General features: G+C 40.1%; 2 protein-coding genes across 2 annotated transcripts in view; one reads left to right on the top strand and one right to left on the bottom strand.

Moving 5' to 3' along the window:
- VEPH1 (ventricular zone expressed PH domain containing 1) overlaps positions 1-25,889 on the top strand; it is a 252,596-nt gene that overhangs the window by 34,060 nt on the left and 192,647 nt on the right. The gene's annotated exons all lie outside the window — the stretch shown is intronic.
- PTX3 (pentraxin 3) lies at positions 1,420-18,178 on the bottom strand. The gene is made up of 3 exons (XM_066600299.1): positions 17,878-18,178; positions 17,197-17,646; positions 1,420-6,718 (listed from the first exon to the last, which is right to left on the bottom strand). The coding sequence occupies exons 1-3, from the start codon at positions 17,984-17,986 to the stop codon at positions 6,108-6,110; spliced, it is 1,170 nt and encodes a 389-aa protein (XP_066456396.1). The 5' UTR covers positions 17,987-18,178; the 3' UTR covers positions 1,420-6,107.

Genomic DNA, 25,889 nt, shown 5'->3' with positions numbered 1-25,889 from the left:
AGAGAGTGGCAATTTAGTAGAATAAGCCTAGGATTACAGAGGCTGATTAGTTTGTTGGGAAAAGTGATGTACAATGGTTACATAGAGAATGCAGCAAAAACAGAAATACCATATGTGCATTCTGTGCAGTAGGGGTTCTATAGGCAAGGGAACCCACAGTCATCAGAACAACTATTGCAATGATTCCTAGTGGGTAATAGAGTGCTAGTAAAGGACTGTGTAATACATTCTCTTGTGGTTTGCCAATAACACTGTATCACCAGTGAAGTATTTGTTACAATGAGGTACTCTCTGACTATTTACTCACTCTTGATACGTCAGTTCCAACTGCAAGAGCCCAAATATCGTTCCTGAACAATGGCCCATTTTATTCCAATGCATTGAAATGTCGCATTTTTCAGATAGATTAGTTGTTAAAAACTCAATGGCTGCCAGGTTAGACAGTAGCTTCTTTGAAATCCACATGATTTCAGCACTACAGATCAGCTCAGGGGATCAATGACTAATCCTATTCTCCAGGACAGAACGTACAGTTTTAGCTATTTCTGATAATGTAGAGATCTAGCCACACTCACTCTATTGCTTGGTTTCAATCTGACGCAAAAGAAACTAAACTGAAGAACTATTTGTAATAATGATATTCAGTACTAGGTTTGTTATTATTTTGGCCTACATCCTGCATTCTGTCTCGAGCTTCCATCTCAGATGATGAGAACGGCATTGAGGCAGAGCCCTGGATGGAATCATTGGCTTTAATGTACGAAATAGACACCACTTTGGTCTCTACTTTGCTGTCAGCCCTGTCAGTCTTTTTCATGAGGATAGAAAAGCCTCGTCGACAGTGCTTTTCTATCCTCTTAAAACCTGGTAGTCATATCGGTTTTGCACTCTACTGTGGATTAGAGGATGAGAGAGCGGGTTTGCAGTAGCGCAACTGCTCATCCACTATAATATCGTTACGCGCTGATGACCCCCTGGCAACATCTGGACTGCATGCCAGAAGCCAGGGTGTTGCTAATGAAGGATACGTCATGGAGGACATCATCATCATCATCCTCTTAAAAAGACAAAAAGTCACAGACCTCGTAAAGCGGAGACTAAAGTGGTCTCTGTGTCATACATTAAAGCCTTGGGTTCTGTCCAAGGTTCCATCTGAATGGCATATACTGCATTTGAGATAAAAACCCTGAGACAGGTAACAGGGACCTAGACGAAAAGAGTATTTGAACTAAGCCTTACAAATACATTGCCACTCTTTTCAAAGTGCTGTGTCTAGAATGACAGTTCCATTCCATTGACTTGAATGAGGTTTAGCCTTAATACCAGACAGTACATGGACAACTGTTAACAACTCAAATCAGCTCAGTAGGACTTTCTGACGATATTTTATTTGCAAAACCAACATATTAGAGAAAGAAGTTGAACAGTTAAATATACAAGTTTATTGAAAACATAATTTTAATTTATTTGATAGAAAAATGCTTTGAATCCACACAAGGCTTAAAATAATTAAGCAGAATACAATAGTGGGTAGCAAAAGACATTGGTACATAATGACAATTATAAAATTGTTTCAAAATTCTGTCTTAAAATATTGCTATTCTTAAAGACACCCTGCCAGCCCTATCAGCTAAGCTTATGGTCTTAAAGTAGCTTACCTGTTGAGTCCAGGAATATAAGTTTTATTTATCTTTTTTGCCATTCCTCTGGTATCAGCATTCTAACTGACCGCTGCGGTGCATTAAGCAGCATGATAAGTAGTCCTCCCATTCTATGTTTAGAATGGGAGGACTTCTTTGCACTCCGCTCAATGCACCGCAGCGGTTAGTTGGGGTGGTGACACCAAAGGCACAGTGGGGAGGGTAAGTATAAAATTTACATCCCCGGACTCAGTGGGTCAGCTACTTTAAGTGCATAGGTTTAGCTGAGAGGGTTCAAAGTAGAGGCAGAGTCTCTTTAAACATACGGTATCCATATATCTAACAGTAACCATCTTCTAATGTTTGTTATGTAACATTGTGCAAACCCGAATCATGTTCTTTGACAAACTAATGATCTGCAAAAACAATGTACAGAATTTAGATGTTACTGTGTTTCTGTTTCAAAGAATTGTAACAGTGTGATAAAGCTTTAGTATTCCCCTATGTTACAATTGTATAAAAAATAAAGTAGTATTTATTTAACGTAACTCTTGCAAATTCCATTTACAATATAGTACAGCATTGCATAATTACAGATATAATGATTGATAAAAAAGTGGTTATAATTAAGTTTAAGACGTTTTGGCTTTGCATAGTAGTAATTCACATTAAACTTCCACACAAACTTCCACACAAGTCTGTACATAAAATTAGCTTAGTGCTGACTTCATAGTTACTTCTTAATAAATGTATACAGTAGAAGTGGAGAATGTGCTGTTTGCCAAACAATGAGTGAGATACATACATCAACAGACCCTAGATTATAGGCAGAATATCTAAACTAATACTGCATTTCAGATCTGCATTGATTTGAGATATAACCGCTGTTGATTATGTCTGAGAATAATTACAATGTATATCCAAGTACAATAAAATCTAACTCTTCAGATGAAGTCCACTTACATTTATTATTGCAGATATGTATCCCCCCAATGGATAGTAAGACAATTTTTACATAACTCCTGTTAGGCCCAATGTCCACAGGCAGATCCACAAATCAAGCCACCCATAGGGATGTATTAGCACCAGCGAAACGATTTAAAGCATTCGGATGTGATTTTTTTTCCCCCGACGTGTGGATCACACACGCGGGAAGAAATTGCAACATGCTCCACTTTTCTGTGGATTCCGCAGGGACAGCTTCCGTTGAAGTCAATGGAAGCCATCCAATCCGTGGCACAGCCAAAGATGTCACTGTGGACGTGCCGCGTATCCGCAGGAAAGCAGGAGATTTAAAAAAATGCACTGCATGTCGCTGGCGCGTCAGGACGCATCCACCGTGCTGAAGAAAGAAGATCCGGCCGGCACGGAGGAGACCTGCGCTGGATCTGGACAGGTAAAAAATTTATTTTTCTGTCCATGTCTGCGGGCACGGCTGGATTCTGCTGCAGGATTCAGCAGATGGAATCCATGTGTGCAAATGGACATTGGGCTTTATACTTTCCATTGATCAGTGGAATACTTTGAAGCTTTCCCTAAACAATTCTCTGGGAGAGACTTCAACTAATAAGATCTACTAAGAAAAGATACAGTAACTAATGACTAGTAACTAAAATCATGGAATTTCCATGAGATGCCATATTATGAAGTTTTTCGAATCTAGAGTCATTGCTTTTAATGGAATTACCCCAAACTGTGTTGCCATAACAGAGCGCATTAAAGCACTGTACTGCGGAATCACAGGAACTCGGTGTGATGCCATACAACTTCCTATGTTCCCTGGTGTGTTTGGGGTTCTATGGCACATCTTTGCATACTGCTACAGCACAGGTTTATCTAATGAAGTGGAGTATAGCGTTTCGGCATGCACCGTGAGAAAAGTTTGCTTGCCGACATGTTTTTTTCTGATCTGCTGCATAATAAAGCGATAATTGAATTTATTGGCTGTTGCTTGGACTCTTTTGCACTTGCATTAACCAGTGAAAACTAACTTTAGAAACGGTTTTAATTGTTACTTAATGGTACCTGTCACACAGACATAGCCTGCAACTATTAACCAAGAAGTGCTTGCCTCTGTAGTGAAGGAAAATGCTCATTTTCAGGTAGAAAGGAAGATCACCAGGGAAAGGGGCCTTTTAGATGGGCAATTATGGGGCACTTAAGTGCCTGACCGTCATCCCAGCAATAGTCTCTCCTATGCTTTCACACAGTCGCTCAGTGGATGGAGGCATAGTGGGCTGGGGATCGCTTCCACCCATCCTCCTCCATTCACAGCCAACAGGTAGTGATTCATAGATGAATGATTGCCTATTTACGGAGGCCGATTTGTATTTCAGCAGAAACTGAACGATGGACGATAAGCAAACAAATTATTATGGTTCAGTTGCTAACAGCATTTACACTGAAAAATTATATTTCAGATTTGCATGATCAGGCAAGAATCTGAAGATAGTCATTTTGTGCAAAGGGGCCCCAAGGTTAAAATTTGTTTTATAGCATAAAGCCCCTGTACCCATTTTATCCTCAGCACCAGAAGAGTGGCCCTATTATTAATAGTGCCTGCAGAGTGCCCCTATTATTAATAGTGCCTGCAGAGTGCCCCTATTATTAATAGTGCCTACAGAGTGCCCCTATTATTAATAGTGCCTACAGAGTGCCCCTATTATTAATAGTGCCTGCAGAGTGCCCCTATTATTAATAGTGCCTGCAGAGTGCCCCTATTATTAATAGTGCCTGCAGAGTGCCCCTATTATTAATAGTGCCTGCAGAGTGCCCCTATTATTAATAGTGCCTACAGAGTGCCCCTATTATTAATAGTGCCTACAGAGTGCCCCTATTATTAATAGTGCCTACAGAGTGCCCCTATTATTAATAGTGCCTGCAGAGTGCCCCTATTATTAATATTGTAAGGAGAGTACCCTCCCATTATTAATAGTGCCGTTTAGAGTCTCCCCACTGAAAAAGTCAATGCAACCTTAAAAAAATGATGTTATAAAATTTGACCAGCATGCGAGTTGGTCACTTTTTTACATTTTAAGCATCCAACGTTTTATTACGGCCTTTAAAGATCACAAACTGGCAATACGATCCTCAGACCAGAAATGGTTGTGCCCCCCTGTTCTATATTGAAACTATGCTTATACCTTGTGTATCATTAGAATTACTCCCATATACCAGTGTATGCACTTTGATAATAAAACATGGAGGCCATGGAAGAATAAACTTTCTTAGGACAGTCCATCAGCTCACGAAGTCTGTTTTGCGACAGCCTGTATTTGTAGAAACATAGTAAAAATACAAGTTGCCAGAAACAATGGCCTACTGATAGATTAAAAGGGCAATGGCAAGGAATGAAATATTCATGCTAGTTATACGGCTTCTCATCTTTTGGATTTCCAATGCTCACAAACTAAACGAATCCAAAGACAGAAGCACAATAGGAAATCGCTAAATATGCAGTTCCCTATGGGCTCAGTCACATGGGCATATGTTTGCAGCATATTACACGTGTATTTTTTACGCTCGTAATACGTAATACATTGATTTACATTGGGCTATTCAGACCTGTGTTTCTCTCATGCGTGTAATAAAAAACGGATCATGTACTATTTTGCTGCACGTTAGGGCTTATTTACAGTGCTGTAGATGCAACTACGTTCTGCAGCACGGAGCATAGTTGCGCCTGAATGAGGGAGATTTCTTCTCCCTCGCCGGCAGTTCAAACTCCGTGCCAGAGTTTGAAAAAACAGGCAGGAAGATGGCGGCTACCTGATCTTCCCTGCACGTGGTATTCACTATGTGCGGGAAAGATATGGCAGGTCCTATGGTTTCCCAGTCGTACGAATGGTGAAAACGAAATCACTTAAATCCCCTAGAGATCAGAGGGTTTGTTTTGCCCCGTTATACGGCATGATTGAATCTGTCCTGAATGCACAAGTTACATATGTATTTGCTACGTACTACGTATTATGCGCATAAAAAACTACTATATGTGTAATATGCAGCAAACATATTCCCGTGCGAGTAAGTTAGTGAACATTCATAAAAATCAAAGCTATGCTTTATGCTTCAACGCAGACTAGCAGATTAAATATGATATCTTGATTCTGAATATTTGGGACATGATATTATTATTAGTGGGAGGAAATACTTTTAAGCTGAAATATTTTAATGAACAGTTGAATTAAAGTTACTCTCTGGTCCTGGAGAAACAAGTATGACCAAACCGCTTCTCCGACTGCCTGATGCACACTGTGTATTAGTATGCATCATTAGTATAAGCCACTACACCTGGTTTGACCAGTGCCTACGCCCATGTGAAGCTGGCCTTAGACTACTATGCATATTTATGCATAGCATGCATCAGATAGTCAGAGAAGCGATTCGGCCAACTTTGTTTCTCCAGGAACGGAGGGTCACATTAATGTATCTGATATGTAATGTGTCTGCCTTAAACCTCCAAAAATATTAATGAATGTATTGAGCACCCCCGTGTGGTTGAATTTCTGTTGTACCCCAACCAATAACATTGCCCCGAATACTGCAGTCAAGGTCTGTTAGAGTCTTCCCAATGTCCTCATCTGTGAGTACTTTATCCCACAAGTTAAAGCCTGTAATCTTTCCCGAAAATGATAACGATTCATCAAAACCTCCTCCTACACAACAGCCATTCTTTTCTTGCCCAATCTGGAATATACCTCTATCAGGGATGATATGACCCTGGGCCAACCCATAATTGGTTGCTTTATTTTCTCCATTGACCCATAATGTAGTCTTGCCATCCTCAGAGTTCCACGTACCACACAGGTGTGACCACTTTCCTGTCTGCAGCACATTTTCAGCAGATATGTTGCTCATCTCCCCACCAACAACTAGTACAGGAGACTGTTGCTTCAGATACAGTTGGATTTCATAAGGATTACGCTTGGTGCCATATGAGATCACAATAGTTTTTTCCAGGGCTTCTGTCACTTTAGACCACACACAGAAAGTGAAGGCCTCGAGGGCCATGGAGGCAGGGTGCACGCTTGCGTAAATTTTAGGTGACCTCATAGGAAATAGTATTGCTGCATCACAACCTGAAAATACAAAAACATTGCATTAGGAAATAGATCAAATCTAAACTGCTTGATAGCATGCATCTAATGTCTTGTACAGAACTCTTGCCCAAAGTAAATTGCTTGTAAAATATATATATAATTCTAAGTTTGCTGCACATTAATGCAGCTACAACCATGTCAAATTCTACAATTCTGGTAATCCCACATGCAAAAAACATAACTTTTTAAAATTGATCAGGTGGCATATCTACATGAGGGCTTGTTTTTTTCTGTACGAGTAGTATTTTTCAATGGTACCATTTAATGTACTATATAATGTATTGCGGGTGAGTATGATTACTGCGATACCAAATTTATATAGTTTTTTTCTATATATTAATACTTTAAAAAAAAAGAAAAGAGTTGCCATCATTTAACCCCCATAACATTTTCTATTTGTCAGTTGATAAGGCTCTATGAGGGTTCTTTTATTGTCGGCCGGCTTGTAGTTTCTAATGGGACGATTTTGGGGAACATAGATTTTAGAGTGTTTTTTATTCGGTTTTTCACCATTGTGTATTTTTTCTTCTGATGGAGTTAATGCTGCAGGATTGATAATGTGATATTTTAATAAACATGACTGTTACAGATGTAGCTATACCAGTTTTTAATTTTTTAGATGTGACAACTTGGAAAAGGATTTTTTAATAGCTTTTTTTACTTTTACAATAATTTTAAAAAATCTTTATTTTATCTTTAGTTTACTAATTCATTCCTCTTTTTTACAATTGTTAAAAAAAATCTTTATTTTATGAACTGGATCCGCTTTTATTGGTCCCCAGAGGGGACTTGAACTTGTGAATGTCTGATCACTTATGCAGTATAATGCAATACTGTATTTTAACAGACTGGTTATTAAAGACATGCTAGGCAAGTCTTTAATAGGCAAACAATCATGGCAGCCCTGGGGTCTTCAGAAGTCCCCAGGATTCCATACACCCATACAGCAGCCACGTGATCTTATCGCAGGGGTGGGCTGTTCGGGCCATAAAAATCCTGATGGCTTTCACAACTGACAGAGGCATTTAAAGGGTGAAGAGCCGCAATCGGAGTCATAGACAGCCAATATCTACTGTTTATGGAGCGAGTTCAGCTCCCAAGCCTGGAGCATAGGCTGTGGATGACTATATACATGCTTAGTGCATGAGGTATGTGCAGTTAGGACGTATATAGTTGTATGTGTGATGCAAAGGGGTTAAGATGCAGAGTTAGTCATGAATTTCGCCTTTTGCTGTTCAGAGCAAGTCTAGAAGAAATCTGCAACAGGTTGGGCATGCTGTATATTGAAATATCCACTGCATGACCTCAAATCTATACACCTACAGTACTGAGCCAAAGTTTAGGCAGGTCTGAAAAAATGTTGCTATGTAAAAATGCTTTTAAAAAAAGAAGTGTTAATAGTTTACTTTTGAAAATTAACAAAATGCCGAGTAGAGCAAAATCTAAATCAAATTGATGTAACCACCCTTTATTCTGCAGCAGGACAGCAACTTCAAACATACAGCCAATATCATTAAGTACTATCTTCATAGCAAAGCAGAGCAAGCAGTCCTAGAAGTGATGATTTGGCCCCCACAGAGCCCTGATATCAACATCATTGAGTCTGTCTGAGTTGACATGAAGAGACAGAAGGATTTGAGCAAGCTACATCCACAGGAGATCTGGGGTTCGTTCTGCAAGGTGTTTGGAACAACCTCCCTACCCAGTTCTTTCAAAAACTGCGTGCAAGGGTACCTAGGAGAATTGATGATATTTTGAAGTTAAAGGGTAGTCACACTAAATACTAATTTGATTTAGATTTCTCTCTTGTTCATTTAGTTTGCATTTTATTAATTGAAAAAAATAAACTATTAACACTTATTAAAGAAAGCATTCTTAGGCCTCGTTCAGACGAGCGTGGTTTATACGCGGTTACAACAGCGTGTAAACCACACTGCTGACATGCAGAAAATCTGCGGTGAACGAGCTGCTCCGGGCTCCGCGGAGCAGCCTGTTCACATGTCCGTGCTGCGAGCAGAGTGCTGTCACTGCTCCCATAGGAGCCTATGGTCAGCACCATGGACAGCGGTGCAGCACTGAGCTGACAGGTGAGTCGGCATTCACTGCCCTATCAGATCCTGTGCTGGTAAAAAAAAGCTCAGTGTGAGTGATTCCATAGCAACCTATTGGTTGCTATAGAAGCGTGGTGTACACTCTGTTGTAACAGCGTGTAAGCTAAGCTCGTCTGAACGAGGTCTCACTTTGCAGAATTTTTTCAACACTTGCCTAAAACTTTTGCACAGTACTATATATTGTACTGTACTATTATTGTACTGGATTTTCTTTGTGGCTTGTACATTGTATATCTATCACAAATATATCACATGTAGATTATAGAAACAATTTACTGATCTGAAGGCTTTTAAAGTGTTTAAAAACTTACTGGATTAAAATGTTAGTTTGTCATAATTAATAAAGTGTCGCTACATTAATGAAGTTTAGAGGGGGCTCCCTCAAGGGAACATGTCTGACTCATTTCCTGTGCAAAGAGCCAGCATGGCTTTAAATTATCCATGCTTGTAGCTGGAACAAATGAAAGTTTTCAACCATGCGCATTCTTATAAAATAGAAATGACAGATTGCTTTTGAATGTTTAGAGTAAAGGTTCCTGAATCTCTTTCCCAATGATATTAAAGTCATTTTTGCAGATACATGAGCAGAAATGTCACTAACACTGTCTAACATAGGCTATTTAATTAACAGACACTCAACTTGACCACAAAGGTCCTGCTGAAACTTAACACAGTTTTGCAAAAGACCAACCAGCAAAAGTGTGATTAGAAACTCTCTTAAGAGCTGCTCTGGCTCTTCTCCAAGTTTTATGTGAAATCAAAGACAGTTGCAGAAGTTTTACTGAAAGCTTCCATGGCCAAGTTACATTAAAGACATGTATAAAATAAAGGCTACTTCTTGCTACACAACACAAATCTAGCTTTATTATACATTATGACAAATCTATATAAACACCAAATTTTAGATGTATGATGTGCCCTAGTAAATAACAAGTCCACATAGATATGGAGATAAAGGGGTTAAACACTCTACAGAAACATTGTTCTCATTTAACTAGTTGTTTATCTAACTATCTGCTCATATTCTTTATGATTTAAACATTTTTGTGATCTTGTAGTAGAATATGCAAAGCATGGCTGGTCCAAGGAAGTTCTGTAGCCTTAGGGTATGTTTACACATGTTGCAGAAATTTCTGTAACAAATCTGCCACATGTTAACATACCCTCCTATGATTTAACCATGGCAGGGAAGAACAGTGAAAAACCGTGAAGCCAAGGAAGCCTCTTAAATTGCTTTCAGCCTATTCTGAAAAGTGGAAATAATCCAGATCGCAATGTCTAGCTGCAACCCATGATTTTGCATTACCACAATAAGAATGGTTATTTTGGGAGGTCAGATTATTTTTTACTCTAGACAATGTCTTAAAAGGGTAGTCCAGTTGCAAACTATTGATGGCTTATTCTTAGCATAGGCTACCAACTGTAGGTCAGCAGAGGTCTGTTGAGCTAAGTGCTCATGCACTGAGCTGATTTTTGCAGAAAGCGGACAGCTCCGTTACCACTACTGTGGCCTGGCTTGGTATTGTAGGCAAATTTCCCATTCATTTTACTGGAAACATTGCCTGCAATACTAAACCTGGCACTGCAGAGGGAACAGAGCTGTCCACTTCCTGCAGAACTCAGCTCAATGTACAAGTGCACTGGCCCAACAAACAGCTGATTGGTGGGGTTCCTGGGCAGCAGACCCTGCCAATCTACTATTAATGGCCTGTGCTGCAGATAGGCCATCAATGGTTTACAACTGAATAACCTCTTTAAATGTGTAGTCTCATACCTATTGAATGACAGGAGGATCACATTTTTTTCATTATTTGCCTGCTTCTGATAGGAGTTGCAGAAAAGTTATTATAGGGCATAATAAACAGGCATGGGAAGAATCCTGGAGTCATTCTACTCATATTCACCTGGATAGAAGGTGGGGTATCTCTGAGTACTGTTCACTTTCATGAGCTTCTGTTGTAGTAGATATAAGTTACTGTGCACAAGCAACCAATGTGCACTCCTGCAAATACATGCCAGGATAAGCTGACGTGGAGTGGGAGTGCACATGCAGGCCTGGACAGAGCACTAGCATTGGAAATGTCCAATGGATACTATAATAAACTAATAGCCTATCAATGGACTTTGTGGGGGTAAATAATAGAAATATGTATGTGGTAAAACAATCTCTTTAAAAGCTTTGTTTTTTGACAATAGAATTTAAAAACAACCGAGAAAACCATAATTAATAAAGTAAGTCCAGCCTTACTGTTTTCATATCAACTGAGTTAGGATCAGAAGAGTTAGGTGTTATTCTGCAAATACCTTCTATGTATACATAGGCTTTCAATTCTATTAAAAAGTTTTGTCAAACTAAGGCAGTGACTCAGGGGAAAAATCTTTTGTACTGATCTCAGAAAATCAGTTGTTTCTACCTATCAATCTAGCGTACTAGACAGCTGCCATTTTGGCCAGCAGAGTTCAGTCTACTTTCAGATATGCTGATTCATGAGGTTCATGTCTCCACCATAAGAAACCGTAAATAGAGTTATCATGGTAGTTAAGCTTGAAGTTCTAGAGTTGAGTCTGGGCCCAGCACAAGGTCTGTAATAATATAATTTGGACATATTTTCTAAACAGTGACAGAATGACAACCTTAATTGAGCACCAGAAATCTATAATATTAATTAACAACCATATTAGTAGAAGTGAGTGAGAATTTGAGAATTTTTAGATGTCACAAGACTTGCACTCCTTACAATCATGGAGTCAACTACAGAATTATTTTACAATAAAGTGTTTTTGTAAGAAAATTGTGAGTTTGGCCAAATTGGATCACAAAACGAAATAATCATGAATGGCTTAAAAAGAAAGTTATGACCTCATTGACATGAAGAAAAACAAAGGCGCCTGGGCCAAAACTCCAGCACAACAGCTACTTCAAGGTATTGTTGCCATAGCTGAATATAGTATTCTTACATATAATTAGTTTTTCCTAAGTGCTGTTTTCATGATGGCATAAAGCCATAGTCATGCTTACCTGACCAGTCAAAATTTATGCGGATTTGTGCATTGACAACGTTAAAGAGAAATGGAGGAAAAATAGATGACACCAGCAACATGACCTTACTGGCTACATTTGAGATTACTTATGCTTCTGTGGAAAGATGCTGAAATAAGTAACATTTGAAGAGACTAACTAAAGGGACTCAAAAGCTATAGGATATGCAGGGTTGCCCAAATACATTATTACAACAATGGTCAGTTTTAGTTTAATCATGTCTTGTACTGCTTCCTAAAATGCCCGTGCTTGCTGTCAGTTACTCAGTATTGTGGCTCTTACAGTTAGGTATTGAAGGTTGCGGTACTTTCAGATATATCATAAATGCAAACAGAATTCTTATTTCACAGAAATAGAATACTTATATATTAGCAACAAAATCTCAGTACTTTCTGAAGTTCTAAGCATGTTGCTATATTTTGGGCCAATCCATCACGTACAAAGGACTCTGGCCAGAAAGATTGCTGTACATTAATAGGGCACATAAACAGGGTTATGAACTTGGCACAACCCGTTAGTCCACCTTATAGTAAAATGTCCTAACATGTCCTAAACTATTATGTATTGTTACAGTAAAGGGAATTTGTCATTAAAAACAAAAATTCTATAGTCACCTATTCCTCCCCAGGCAGACTCTTCTCCAGTTCACTGGCTAGGAAGGAATGCTGATCTATTGCAGAGACAGCCAGCATGTGCAGTCTCTGCAATAGCTTGGCACTCCTTGCTAGACTGTGAACTGGTGATATAGCGTACATTGCTGGGCAGGAAGAAGACTGCCTGTGAATGTACGTAACATCACAGGAAGCAGAAGAATCAGACAGCTGGAGGTGAGTTGACCCAGGGGAACTGCAGGAAGCAGGAGAAGATCAGCGGGAAGAAGATGAGGTAAGGAGACTGCCTGGGGAGAAATAGGTGAGTATAGAATTTTTTTTTTAATGACAGAAGAACTTTAAACTGTTAGAGTAGGTATTCCTTACCTCTAGACTTAAAGACCCCTTGCTGCTTATGGCCCAGGTATATAAATTTTGGACAGCCACGGTCTCTACATCCATAGGATGTAAGATAATGGAATCAGCTGTCTTAAGCTGCCTCCTCTTCACAGTCATTGAACAGTAATCCATTGTCTGCGCAAAATAGTTGAATGAATTCAGCGAATTCATAGCAGATACAGGAGAATATGCTTGCTGCCTATATCTGCACATGCACTGGACATGTTCAGCTACTGCTTACCACCTTGACAGAAGAGGATATAGCCATTGACAGCTGAGCAATGGTCACATAGATAATTCACATGACCGTCGCAATTTAGATACTAAAGACATGGAGACCGCTGCTTTCCAGTTTTTACATACCTGATCCATGAGTAGCAGGGGTAAGGAATAGCCTCATCAACTCTTGTCATCAATGTGAAGTACATAACAGTTTAGGACATATTAGAACATTTTAGTATAGTATGGCTAAACCCTTTAATAAGTAGCAACAATGGTCTGCAGCATAACGCTAAGAACTCCTAAAACTGCTTCCTTCATTGGAAGTACAATCCACATTCAATGTGTATACAGCTACAATCAGAATAAGTACAAGGGTATCTGCGAACCAACACAGCCTTTAATCATAGGTTTTAAAAGCTAACTCAATAGAGAGAATTCAATGTACAACCACTCTAATACACCCCCAACCCCCCTACTTTCTGCTTCCTGTAAATTAGTGTGTTTACCGCTCTCCACTAATCAGAAGCAGCAATAATGCCCAAGTGTAGAATGCTCCTTATAGCTGTGTTTTTAAAGTGAAGGAACCCGATGTGACCTGCAGATCCAATCAACACTTCTGATTAGCCAAGAAGCTCTAATGAAATCAATTTACATAGCATACAATTTTCAGCAATATCAATCAGGGCATTTAGTAAATACAGCCATTAACCTTTGACAGATGCCCTTAAATATGGAGTTTACCTTCCAAATCTGATTATGGCCCAAAATAGACCTCACAAGGACCACAAAATACTTTCTGCTTACTGTGCCTTCCATGAAAGTGGAGGTAAACTTTAACAATACGCCTCTTCCAGGCCACATTTTTTGTAAATCCTTCTCCATTTTCTCTTGGCACTAGATACCAAGCTACAGTTAATTTATTTTAACATGATCTGGAGGGTAAAAAGTATGAGATGTATCCAGCTTAATCAAAGTGACAGGAATGTATGCTTTTCCATAGAGAATGAAATCTAGTGTAATTGCCAAACTACAGGAACTGTTTAAAGTGAAGTTCTGGGAATGCTGGAGGCTCAAGTCACATAATGACATACTTCCTGAAAATAATTCTAATCATCATGCTAGTATTTGCTCTTTAAAAATAACCGCCAATTATGGGGAAATTCTGCTCTTAGAAAACATTTTTTAGGGAAACCATGTTGTTTCAGAGCTAATGATAATTACAAGTATGACTCTTTTATGTTTTTATTGGAGGGTGGAGGGGCAGCAATCCTCTTGTACACCAATCATAGTTATATTTAAGCTTAGTTTAGATTGAGCATCAATGCTTTAATAATGCACACTCCATTCTGAAACTAGCGCTGCTTTTAACCATTGTACTAATGAAATTAGACTACAGTTTACTTTGTACATACTCCAGAAATATTCCATTCCAGATGTAATGAAGACTTGGTGTGTCGCCAGCTGGATGCCTTGCCCCACATTTAGAATTCACAAAAGTGACAATGAAGTAATGTCACTCATAATATACTGCCCAAGAAAAGACTAATATTCTGTGTTTACTTGTGTACGTGCCTTTAAGTAATATTAGACTTATTGCACTGCACGGATTTCTTTATTCTTCCTTACTTGAAAGGTAAGGGTCACATTAGATGTGTCACTAAGACATATCAGAAGATTTGATTGGTGTCGGGCTTGTGTCCTGTGATCACAATATCTTCCCTTTAAAAGGGTATTCCCAAGACTGAATTTTATCATCTATCCACAGGAAAAGTCATAAAAGTCTGATTGGTGGGGGTTTCCCCACTGAGACCAAACTGATTCTGAGAATTGGGGTCCTCTCTCTCTCTTCTCCTCACTGCAGACACACTGACCACTCCACAGTGATATGGAGGGTGAATGGAGTGGCAGTCTCGCATGTGCAGTGCCACTCCATTTATTTTAATAGGGCTGACAGAAATATCCAAGTACATGTGTTTGGCCATTTCCAGCAGTCCCATTGAAAGCAAATGAAGTGACACCATGCATGCTTGTTGACCGCTGCTCCATTCAAGCTACTCCTCACTACAGGAAGTGCGGTGAGCTTGCATTGAGAAGAGGGGAACACAGGACCCCCATTCTCGGAATCGGTGGGGTCCCACCAATAAAACTTGTATCACTTATCCTGTGGATAGGTGATAAAAGTAAATTCTGCAAATGCCTCATTAAGGGAAGACCAAAGTACTAACTTGAAGCCCCTGACTGATGTAAAATTTGAACGTTCCCCATCATGCCATTTATAATACTAGTCTCCCTTAAAAAGGCAAAGGTGACTTTTTGAACACTTCATACTCTAGGTGAATGCAAGCTTTGCACCTCTATGGTTACTCTAAAGGTAAGACACTTATATTGCTTATGTTTAAAGGGGTTGGCAGAGATTAAAAAAATAAAAAGCTGACAGCACATAATGGTATAAAATAGAGAAAAAAACCTATACTCCCCTTTTAAATATGCTCCCCCTATCCAGCATGGCTAGTGGAGTCCCATATGATCGTGTGCCCTTCAGCCTTTACATGACCACTTAGCCACTCACTAGCCTCGGTTTTCATGTTTGCATGAACAGAATATGAAGTCCTTGATTTACTTGGCGGCCACGTGGAGGATGAATGGCATGTGACCGAACAGGCAGTGCTGGACTGGTGAAACATAAAAGGTAAGTATAGGATTTTTCTCTATTTTATGCTGTTAGTTGCTGCCTGTCTCTTTAAAAAAAAAAAAAACAAAAAAAAAACACTTGAATGACGGCTTTAACATTCAATTAATAGATTTACATTTCATAAATTATATTTTGAAGGATTCTTATCACACCTGTTTGTAAATATACATAAACCCTCTGGATTCTCTGAGTTAATATATACATTATATATATATATATATATATATATATATATATATATATATATATATATATATATATATATATATATATATATATAGCTTCTTTACACATCACTATATAGTTCACTGTAAACCACACTATACATTTACAAAGGATGGAAAAGCCTGACTTTTAAATACAAAGTCACACAGATGGATCGCATTAGAAACAGCTTGCTTTATATTAAGAAACATCTCTTTCTTTAGTGAAGCCTTCTTTGAGGCAGCATCCTTATTTATCCATATATTATTATCCACTCCTTATTACATGACTAGGAAGAAAACAAATCACTCAATATGCTTGTTACCTTTAGATTGGTGTATAAAGCTACCAGCAGTGTTGCTTACCGTTCACACTATCCTTTGCAGTGTACTCTTGGCTACATCCCATGTACATTCTGCTGTTAGTTATGTAGCATTGCTTAGTGCACATGGTCCTGACATAATTTGCAGCAGATTACATATCCAGATGTTATCCGTAAATGTAGACGTATAACATTATTGACCTTATCATATCTGCACTTATTAGATTTTCTCTCTCTTATATGCAGTTACGCGGTCGGTCTCCTTTTACTTTTGAGTCATAGGCAAAGAGCGACTGCAAACTCATCTGTCATGAGAAAGATTACTCAGCAGTTTTAACTATGCTATGCCACTGCTCATCTACAGCTATTCTCTGAATCACCAGCCTCTACCTTCATATGTCACTTTATATATATGAGCAGAACATATCAGGTTGCAGTCTTGGCTCAGGTAACATGTTGCTTCAGCAGAGATTACCTAAAAGTATAGTTGCCCATTCTTCTTCAGTTTACCAGACTGTGATGGGATATAAATCAGAGGGTTCGATCTGCAAAGATGCATTCATAATCTCTCATTGCATTCTTCATGTTAGAAGACCTGAAGTAAATATATATTAACCCTTGCATTATCATTAATTCTTTGGCACAGGGTTGTCTGGAAATCATGGTAATTCTAAGTTGAGGCAATGCCAAAAGTTTGCCCTTTGCTGTTAACACAGATTTCACTGTAGTGCCAGATGACAAATTCAGCTCTGCTACATCGAAAACTCATTCCCACCTCTATAGACACGTGAAACATATGTTTGAAACATGCAGATAAATGCGTGTTATTCATGTCTAATACTACTTTAGTGAAAATAAGCATGGGTATATTGGTTACCTGAGGGTATTTGTCGTTGGTTGATCCAGCCTTGTAAATGTTGGATTAGTGGATCTGAATCAGCCTCCGCATCTCCTTTACCTGGACATTCAGCTTTGTTTTGTGCAGTATCTTTCCACTTCTTTAAAGCATTTTCAATCCGGTCTAGTCTTTCTCCTATGTCAAGGCTCAAAATCACAAATTTTTCCACATTTTTTGTTAAAGCGACATCAGGCTCACATTTTGAGTCCATTAACCCTGAAATGCCTGAAGTAAGGCTGCTGAGGCAGTCACTACAGGAACCTGATGTGTTTTCTGCAACCGTCCCAAGACCTTTGAGTGTTTGAAGTTCCGCCTTAACTTCTTCAAAATTCTCAAGCAGCATATTCTGTCTCATCTGAGAGTTCTCCAGCATCGTCATCACTTTATCCCACTTTGTAAGCTCTTTCGTTTGACATTCTGGTAAAGTTACTAGAATGTAACAAATCACAGTAAAATTACCTTATTTATTTGTTTACATATAGTCTTCAGTTTTATACTCCTATTTCATGCCAAAGTTGATTTAATATACAACACTGAGGGCAATTGATACATGTCATGGGATATGTTATGTGATACATATTAAGTGATGATAAATACAATATACTCTAAATAAATCAGTTATGGAAATAAGCAGTACATGAAAAAGAATAAATGACTTGCCTTCTTCAGCCACCAGTATCTGGTTGTCGAAATCCTGTACTTGAATAGCTATGGTTTGTGCAGATGATAAGCACCAAATAGCACAAGCAAATAGATTTAGTAGCATCATGTTCTCTCCCAGTCTAGCAGACACAAGTCCTGGAATAGTGCACGAGTTGCCTTTGTGCTAGTGATGTTCTCTATAGCATAGCAGAATGTGGCTGTGCTAAGACTGAGGAGAGAGCCCCTTAATAAATGCTCATAGCAAGAAAGGTGAATCACAGCGGAACTGAAATATTGCTCAGTCGTAGTATTGAGTGTAATATGATGTCATGTAATAAGATGAGGGGTGGTAGCAGTGGAGGTATGGCAGTAACACAAGCCATCCTTAATGGCTCATACAGTGGGTGGATTCAACCATACAGTGAAAGAATGGGGAAACTTGCATGGGGTACTATAAATCACTGGAGAATTGTGAATACAAAACATCAGGGAGATTTCTTCACTCCATATGTGCTTTACAAATTCCTTTCCATGCAGACATTTTTCCAGTGTACATTAGTCAATGCAAGATCTCATAGATTAATAATTCTGTAAGGAAAGGATAATACATGGAGTGAAATTCCATTCTATTGCACTTAGTTATTTTGTTGCTAAAATATGAGTTATGGTTGAATATAATTTGCTGTGAAGCTATGCCTTTACTAAATAAGCATTGTCTAAAACTACAGTAAAGGAGAGTGGGTTACAGACTAGCCGTACCTGTAGTCTCAGTCAGTTCTCTTGTAATCATATCAAGCAACAGCATATTAATGTCAAACTCAGCTGCACTTCTGTATAGTTCTATCAATTATAATTAATAGGTAGAAAACACATTTACAGCACCAGCTCTATTGGCACCCAAAGTAAACCTGGCAAAATGCCCCAACAGTATGCCAGATTTTGCTGAAATGTGATGAGAGGCTTTGTGTTCTAATCTCTAATGTGTAATTGTTTGGTTCTCCTTACTAGTATTGAGCAAACGGAAACAGCCAGTCCTCGATTTGGATCGAACTTTGGCAAAAGTTCGGCTCAGCATGAACCTGAACCTCAGGTAGTTTTACTCAGCCAAACCCACTAAATTTTCTTCTCCTAGGTTCAAACTAATTCAGACCAAACCAAACTTTTTGCTGAAATTCTACGAACTAACCAAACTTTGGAAAAGTTTGCTCATCACTACCCATTAGTCTAATATCCGAGTGGTTAAGTACTCAGCATGCTTCTTGGTGTTCAGTAGCTTGGTATCCCAGTCTCTAGCATCTAGTAATTTGACATCCCTGTCCCTACTGTCCAGTGGTTTGGTGTCCGAATCACTATTGGCTAGTGGTTCAGTGCAAAAAAGTGATTTTTTTTTCTAGTGTCCAGCCATGACTTTGCTGGCTAAGAGCAGAAGTAAAAAATGTGGTGTTTTATGATCAATAGTATATGCTATCACTTAGGACTGAGCTAATAACACTATATTTTTGCCATTAGGCTCAGCAATCAATTTTTACAAACTGAATGTAAAGTTCTGTAGAGTTTTGGAATTTTTTTTGTGTTCTGGATCAGATCAAAAGCATCTGAACACATCTGTCAATAAAAGCCGCAGATAGGAAGGTTATAAAGTGATGTATTTAATGTCCTCTATAATCAGTTGTTTCCTATAATGAGAAAATGATACAGGTGATTATATTCTTGTTTCTGTAATCACAAGTCACATACTAGTCATTGCTGTTATAATATAAAGGCAAAAAGGTCATTGTATCAATACCTACAGGTGTAGCAAAGTTTAACCCAGCACTGATTAATTTGCTGCAACAAACTATCTATTCTAAACACCAGGACAACCATTGAAAGCCAATGAAAAACCAAGACAAACTTCTGTGCCACACTTTATATAACATGTTAAGTGGCAAGTTAAATTTTGCTACACTTGTATGATACTGCCAACCATGAAACTAGGTTGACTGCTTGTATGGATGACCTAGGACAGATGTCTCACCAATTACAGTTGGAAAGCAAGAAAAACAAACCAAAATCAGGGTCATGAAATGTGGGCACACAAAAAGTTGGAGAGAGAAGAGCTGGGGTCAACAAGAGTCAAAATGTGGTGGTGCACACAAGACAGAAATGGTGATGTGCTTCCATACATTTACTATTGTATATGCTCACAGCCTATGTATAAACCTACAGAAAAGTTGAGAAATTTCATAACTGCATTTTTCATCCATTTTGCACTGATCCTGAGTTCTATCCTGCATTAGAACTCTCAGGTGCATTCAAAACTTCTGCAGACTTCAGAGTCGAAATCTCCCTGCATTCAATTTCCAGCTTACTATGGTGATTTGCATTCTGGAATGTCTTCTCATTACACCAGTCACTGTACAGTAATCAGATGTAGAAAAGAAGCAACTATCCACTGCATTACAGCTGGGTTGTTAGTGTGTGTTTTTTGGCAAGATGCTCACACTATTTACAGTAACAACCTCATTTATTTTATGCAATATATATATATATATATTTTTTTTAATTTAACTATATATTATTTTTATACAGAACGGTATACAGATTACCCTCACTTGAGTTTGACCCCGTCCCCATTGGAGCTCATATTCAACAATTAGTATGTTTTTGGAGTGTAGGAGGAAACCACACACAGGGAGAACAAACAAACGCCATACAGATGTTCCCCTTGGTCAGATTTGAACCCAGGACCCTATCACTGTAAGGTAACAGTGCTAACCACCGAGCCACCATTCTGCCCATAATTGTGAATGCAGCTCTGTACTATAATACCATATGTAATTGTGGATCAATGCAAGAGATGTAGTACGATGTGTTTAAAAAGTTATTCAACATTTAATGTAGATTATATGTATATATGCTGAGAGGTGAATAAATCCATCTTTAGTGAATAGCCATTAACATGAATAGCAAAGAGGTACATTTTTTGGGAAACATACATTATTTTACCACTATTCATTGCTTAGTATATGTTGCAGGTGCTGCATTTACACTAACACTTCATCTTCCCATCAGGAGCAGGTGACAGTTTACTTAGGAGAGGTAAAAGCAACAGATGTGTTGGGCCATTGCCATTGAAACATTGCATTTTCAGGAACTTCTTATTCCCCTACGTATTCAGTACATAGCCAGTAAAATGTTTAAAGTCATAAAAGTTAGCAGCCAGATACACACAGTTAATGAGAAGATTGGGTGTTTTGGTAATTTTGTGGTAACAACAGGGCAATAAAATAAATGTGTTACGTAGTTCCCCTGTTACTGTGTATTGAAGTCTGATTAGCTGTCCATGACGTCCATTCACATTTCTCTAAAGTGATAGGGAATTCACTTAAAGGTTTAATCTCATCAGAATAAATGCCATCATAGCTCTACTGTAATTATTGCTTTCAAAGTTTATCAAAACTAGATCCATTACAATAGGTGAATGCGGTAAAGGCATGGAGATATTCCATTACTTTAGTACAATCATCCAACTGATCTAAAACAATTGTTTTGATTCAACATGAACTTATAAGACAGAATAGTCTATAGAGATAAAGTGATTCTTGTCCCAGAATGGTGACTACAATATATATACCGTATATACCGGCGTATAAGACGACTGGGTGTATAAGACGACCCCCAACTTTTGCAGTTAAAATCTAGAGTTTGAGATATACTCGCCGTATAAGACTACCCCTCTTTCCAGGCGCACCAAAAAACATCAAATTTGATTTCAATGTGGTAATTTTAATTCAAATGCTTATGACATGCAGGTACTTAGCAGGAAAACTGTCACTTATAAACATAAGGCTGTTTGTCATCAAACATGTACGGTAAACATAAAACAGTGCAAGTGGATTAACGTAAACTTTTCATAAATCACTCTAAAGCTGAAAGGAAGGATAGGACAGTAAACCCATGGGAGCCGCCATGCTGTTTGTTTTCTAACCTGTCAACCAAACTGGAACTGATGATAACAAAGAATAGAAAGTGCCTGGCAACGCCCATCATAACTGCAAGCTATGGTATTTTTGCAGGTTTTGCTGCCGTGAGTTTCCCTTTAAAACCCTTCAAAATCCTCCTGTTCGTCATCTGATACCATAAGTACATCAATGACATCTTGTGATACATTTGTGAGGCAGTCGTCGTATGGATCGAATTCCGTATCAGATGGTGTGGTCTCAGCTTCGGCTTCATCTTCATCTTGCCACAAGTAGTCGTCCTCCATACCATCTAATGAATTTGATATGCCACACTTCTTGAAAGACTTGATTACTGATTCTGCATCAATATCATTCCAGGCTTTTATGACAAACTCGCACAAAACATCCAACTGTGGCGCACGCATGTTTCCTCCTTTTGTGAATGATTTTTCGCCGCTAACCATCCATTCATTCCACTGTTCTCGAATGCGATCTTTAAATGGCTTGTTTAGGCACACATCCAGTGGCTGTACCAACGATGTCAATCCTGCAGGAATAACTGCCATATCTGTGTTTAGTCTTGCAAGCCTTTGCTTGGTGCTGGGAGTTAAATGAGCCCTGAACATATCCCACACCAGTAGACTACGTTTTTGAATAAGTCCACCTGGTCGCCTGCTCCATACGTTATCAAGCCATAGCTGTACCCCTTCTTCATCCATCCAGCCTTTTTCATGCACATGTACAAAACAACCAACAGGGAACTTGAGTTTTGGCATTGTTTTTCTTTTAAAAATAATCATTGGTCTCAGTTTGGCGCCATCAGCTGTGCATCCTAGTACCACCGTAAAACTGGACTTCTCATGGCCTGTTGTTTTAATTAAAATTGTTTTTTCACCTTTTTGATGGACAGTTGTATTTCCAACCATATCAAAATTCATTGGAGTTTCATCCATATTTCCAATATTACTTAACGCATAGTCATGTTTAATGCGCTGCTTTATTACGTATTGATGGAAACTATTTACTTTGCTATCAAGCTCTGGCGGTAATTTTTGCGCAATTTTCGTCTTTTGCCTCAGTACCAGATTATGCCTTCCCATGAATCTAGTACACCAGGATGCAGTGGCCTTAAATCTGTTGCTGTGATCTGGGTTAGATTTGGCCCACTGAAGTGCAAACAAACGTATTTTATTTCGGGTCACTACAAAACCGCTTTGGCGATGCTCATTCACCATGTCTTCTACATGGTTTTCAAGTTCTGGCCAATGTGGGGTGCCTCTTCTTAATGCACACTTACCCCTTGGCATACTCATTAATGCTTTTTCATTTGCTTTCCAGTCCCGAACCATCTTCTCTGTTACTCCATATTGTCTGGCAGCAGCGCAGTTATTATGTTCCATGGCAAACTTTACAACTTTAAGTTTGAAACTGGCTTCATACTTCTTTCTTCTTGCTGGTGGAGCTGGAGCCATGACAGGGTTTTGACTGTTGGACATGTGTACCGTATACTGTACTGTATGTATGTACTGGATAATGGTGCTATGCTGAATAAACAGGTAGAGATAGTGGTGCTGTATGTGGTATACAACAACCAGCCAATCACAGCAAGCGATGTACGGTACCTTACCGGCGATTGGCTGGTTGTTGTATACAAAGCCTGCTTGGATTGCTCAGCTCCCTGCCTGCCCAGCCCTCCCTGTCTCTAAGACTATTGCCATATTGCTATGCATCTAAATACATTATGGGTCCAAATACGGTACCTTATAGCGCCGCGGGTCACCAGGAGCACCATGGGTCCCTCCGCATATTACCGGTAGCAGTTTCTGCTTAGGTTAAGCAGCGCTGCTGATTAGAGCCACCTGATTGGCTCTTCGGCACCACGTGACTGCACAGTGTGCACCAATCAGGTGGCTCTAATCAGCAGCGCTGCTTAACCTAAGCAGAAACTGCTACCGGTAATATGCGGAGGGACCCATGGTGCTCCTGGTGACCCGCGGCGCTATAAGGTACTGCTGCCGGTAATATGCGGTCCCTCCACTCCGGTCACCCAGCAACCTCCGATAGCGTCCCGCCCGTCCCGCCCATCGGAAGTTCCACAAAGACCCCGGGGAGACTTACCATTCAGTCCGCATCGCCTGCGCTTCCTTGCCGCGATGTTTTCGCTCTCAGCGGGGCCCCACAGAGCGGAGAGTCCAGCTGTCAAGCGCTGAGACTACAGACGAGGGGCGGGGATGAGGAGGCTGCCGGCGCACAAGAGTCAGCAGAAGTCCTCCGCGGCAACATCAGGGGGGGCTGACTGTCATTCTCTCGTGCCCGAGCCGGCTCCGTACAGCATGGTAAGTTCTGCCGTACGCCGACCGCAGATTCTACTGCAGCTTTTAGTGTAGGAAGTTTTAGTACTCGCCGTATAAGACGACCCCCGGCTTTTGCAAAGATTTTGCTGGGCTCAAAAGTCGTCTTATACGGCGGTATATACGGTATATATATATATATATATATATATATACCCCAGTGGTCATCTCCCATCTCACCACTATATTCAACCTCTCTCTGACCTCTGGCATCTTTCCCTCTTCTTTCAAACACATCATCATATCCCCAATGCTAAAGAAGCCGACTCTGGACGCGACTGACGTTGCCAACTACCGACCCATCTCAAACCTCTCCTTTATCTCCAAACTACTTGAACGGCTGGTTTACTCCCGCCTTGTAAGCTATCTATCAGAGAACTCTCTCCTCGACCCCCTACAGTCTGGCTTCCGACCCCAACACTCGACAGAAACTGCCCTTACAAGGGTATCAAACGACCTACTGACAGCCAAATCGAGGGGCGACTATTCCCTACTGATCCTCCTCAACCTCTCCGCAGCATTTAACACTGTCGACCACAAACTCCTCCTCAGTATGCTTCGCTCCACCGGCCTAAAGGACACCGCTCTCTCCTGGTTCTCCTCCTACCTATCTGACCGCTACTTCAGTGTCTCCTTTGCTGGCTCTACCTCCCCTCCTCTTCCCCTTGCTGTTGGGGTCCCCCAAGGCTCGGTCCTCGGCCCCCTCCTTTTCTCTATTTACACAGCCCCTGTTGGACAAACCATCAGGAGCTTTGGCCTCCAATACCACCTCTATGCTGATGACACCCAGCTATACACCTCTTCCCGTGACATCTCTGCACCCTTCCTCCAAAACATCACCAACTGTCTGTCTGCTGTCTCCAACACTATGTCCTCTCTCTACCTAAAACTAAACCTCTCTAAAACTGACTTACTGGTATTTCCACCCTCCACTAACCGACCTCATCCTGACATCTCCATCTCAGTGTGTGGCACCACCATAACTCCCAAACAGCATGCCCGCTGCCTTGGGGTAATATTCGACTCCGATCTCTCATTTACCCCCTACATCCAATCTGTGGCCCGAACATGTCAGCTGCACCTCAAGAACATCGCAAGAATCCGCTCTTTTCTCACCATAGACACGCTGAAAACACTTGTTGTTGCCCTCATCCACTCACGGCTCGATTATTGCAACTCGTTGCTGATCGGCCTCCCCTGTACCAGACTCTACCCTCTCCAATCCATCCTGAATGCGGCAGCCAGGCTCATATTCCTGTCCAGCCGCTACTCGGACGCCTCCGCCCTGTGCCGGTCACTGAACTGGCTGCCTGTTAAATACAGAATTCAATTTAAACTTACTACCTTAATCCACAAAGCCCTCCACAGTGCACCGCCACCCTACATTGCCTCCCTCATCTCAATCCATCACCCAGCCCGGGCTCTCCGCTCAGCAAACGAAACTAGACTGCACACCTCTCTAATTCGAACTTCTCACTCCCGCCTCCAAGACTTCTCCAGAGCAGCACCAGCCCTCTGGAACGCATTACCAAAGGATACCCGGGCAATCCAGGACTCGAAAAACTTCAGGCGTGCTCTAAAAACGCACCTTTTCAGGGAGGCATACCGCATACCCTAAACCGACTCCTCTGTATGCCACCTGATAACATGCTCCCTGACCTATTGACTGCAATCCCTGCTAGCTGTCATAAACTGCCCCTGCAGTCATACCGATTCTGCCGTCACACGGCCAAAT

This window comes from Eleutherodactylus coqui, chromosome 1 (genome assembly GCF_035609145.1).
Source record: "Eleutherodactylus coqui strain aEleCoq1 chromosome 1, aEleCoq1.hap1, whole genome shotgun sequence".
Classification (NCBI taxonomy): domain Eukaryota; kingdom Metazoa; phylum Chordata; class Amphibia; order Anura; family Eleutherodactylidae; genus Eleutherodactylus; species Eleutherodactylus coqui.
This window is presented reverse-complemented; position numbering and strand designations above follow the sequence as displayed.

What these genes read in the sequence shown, in the direction of transcription:
- PTX3 (XM_066600299.1), bottom strand. Translation starts at nt 17,986, where the DNA reads ATGATGCTACTAAATCTATTTGCTTGTGCTATTTGGTGCTTATCATCT. An exon ending in GATACTGGTGGCTGAAGAAG is followed by an intron (nt 17,647 to 17,877) that starts GCAAGTCATTTA and finishes GTTACATTCTAG; the next exon opens with TAACTTTACCAGAATGTCAA. An exon ending in CCAACGACAAATACCCTCAG is followed by an intron (nt 6,719 to 17,196) that starts GTAACCAATATA and finishes TTGTATTTTCAG; the next exon opens with GTTGTGATGCAGCAATACTA.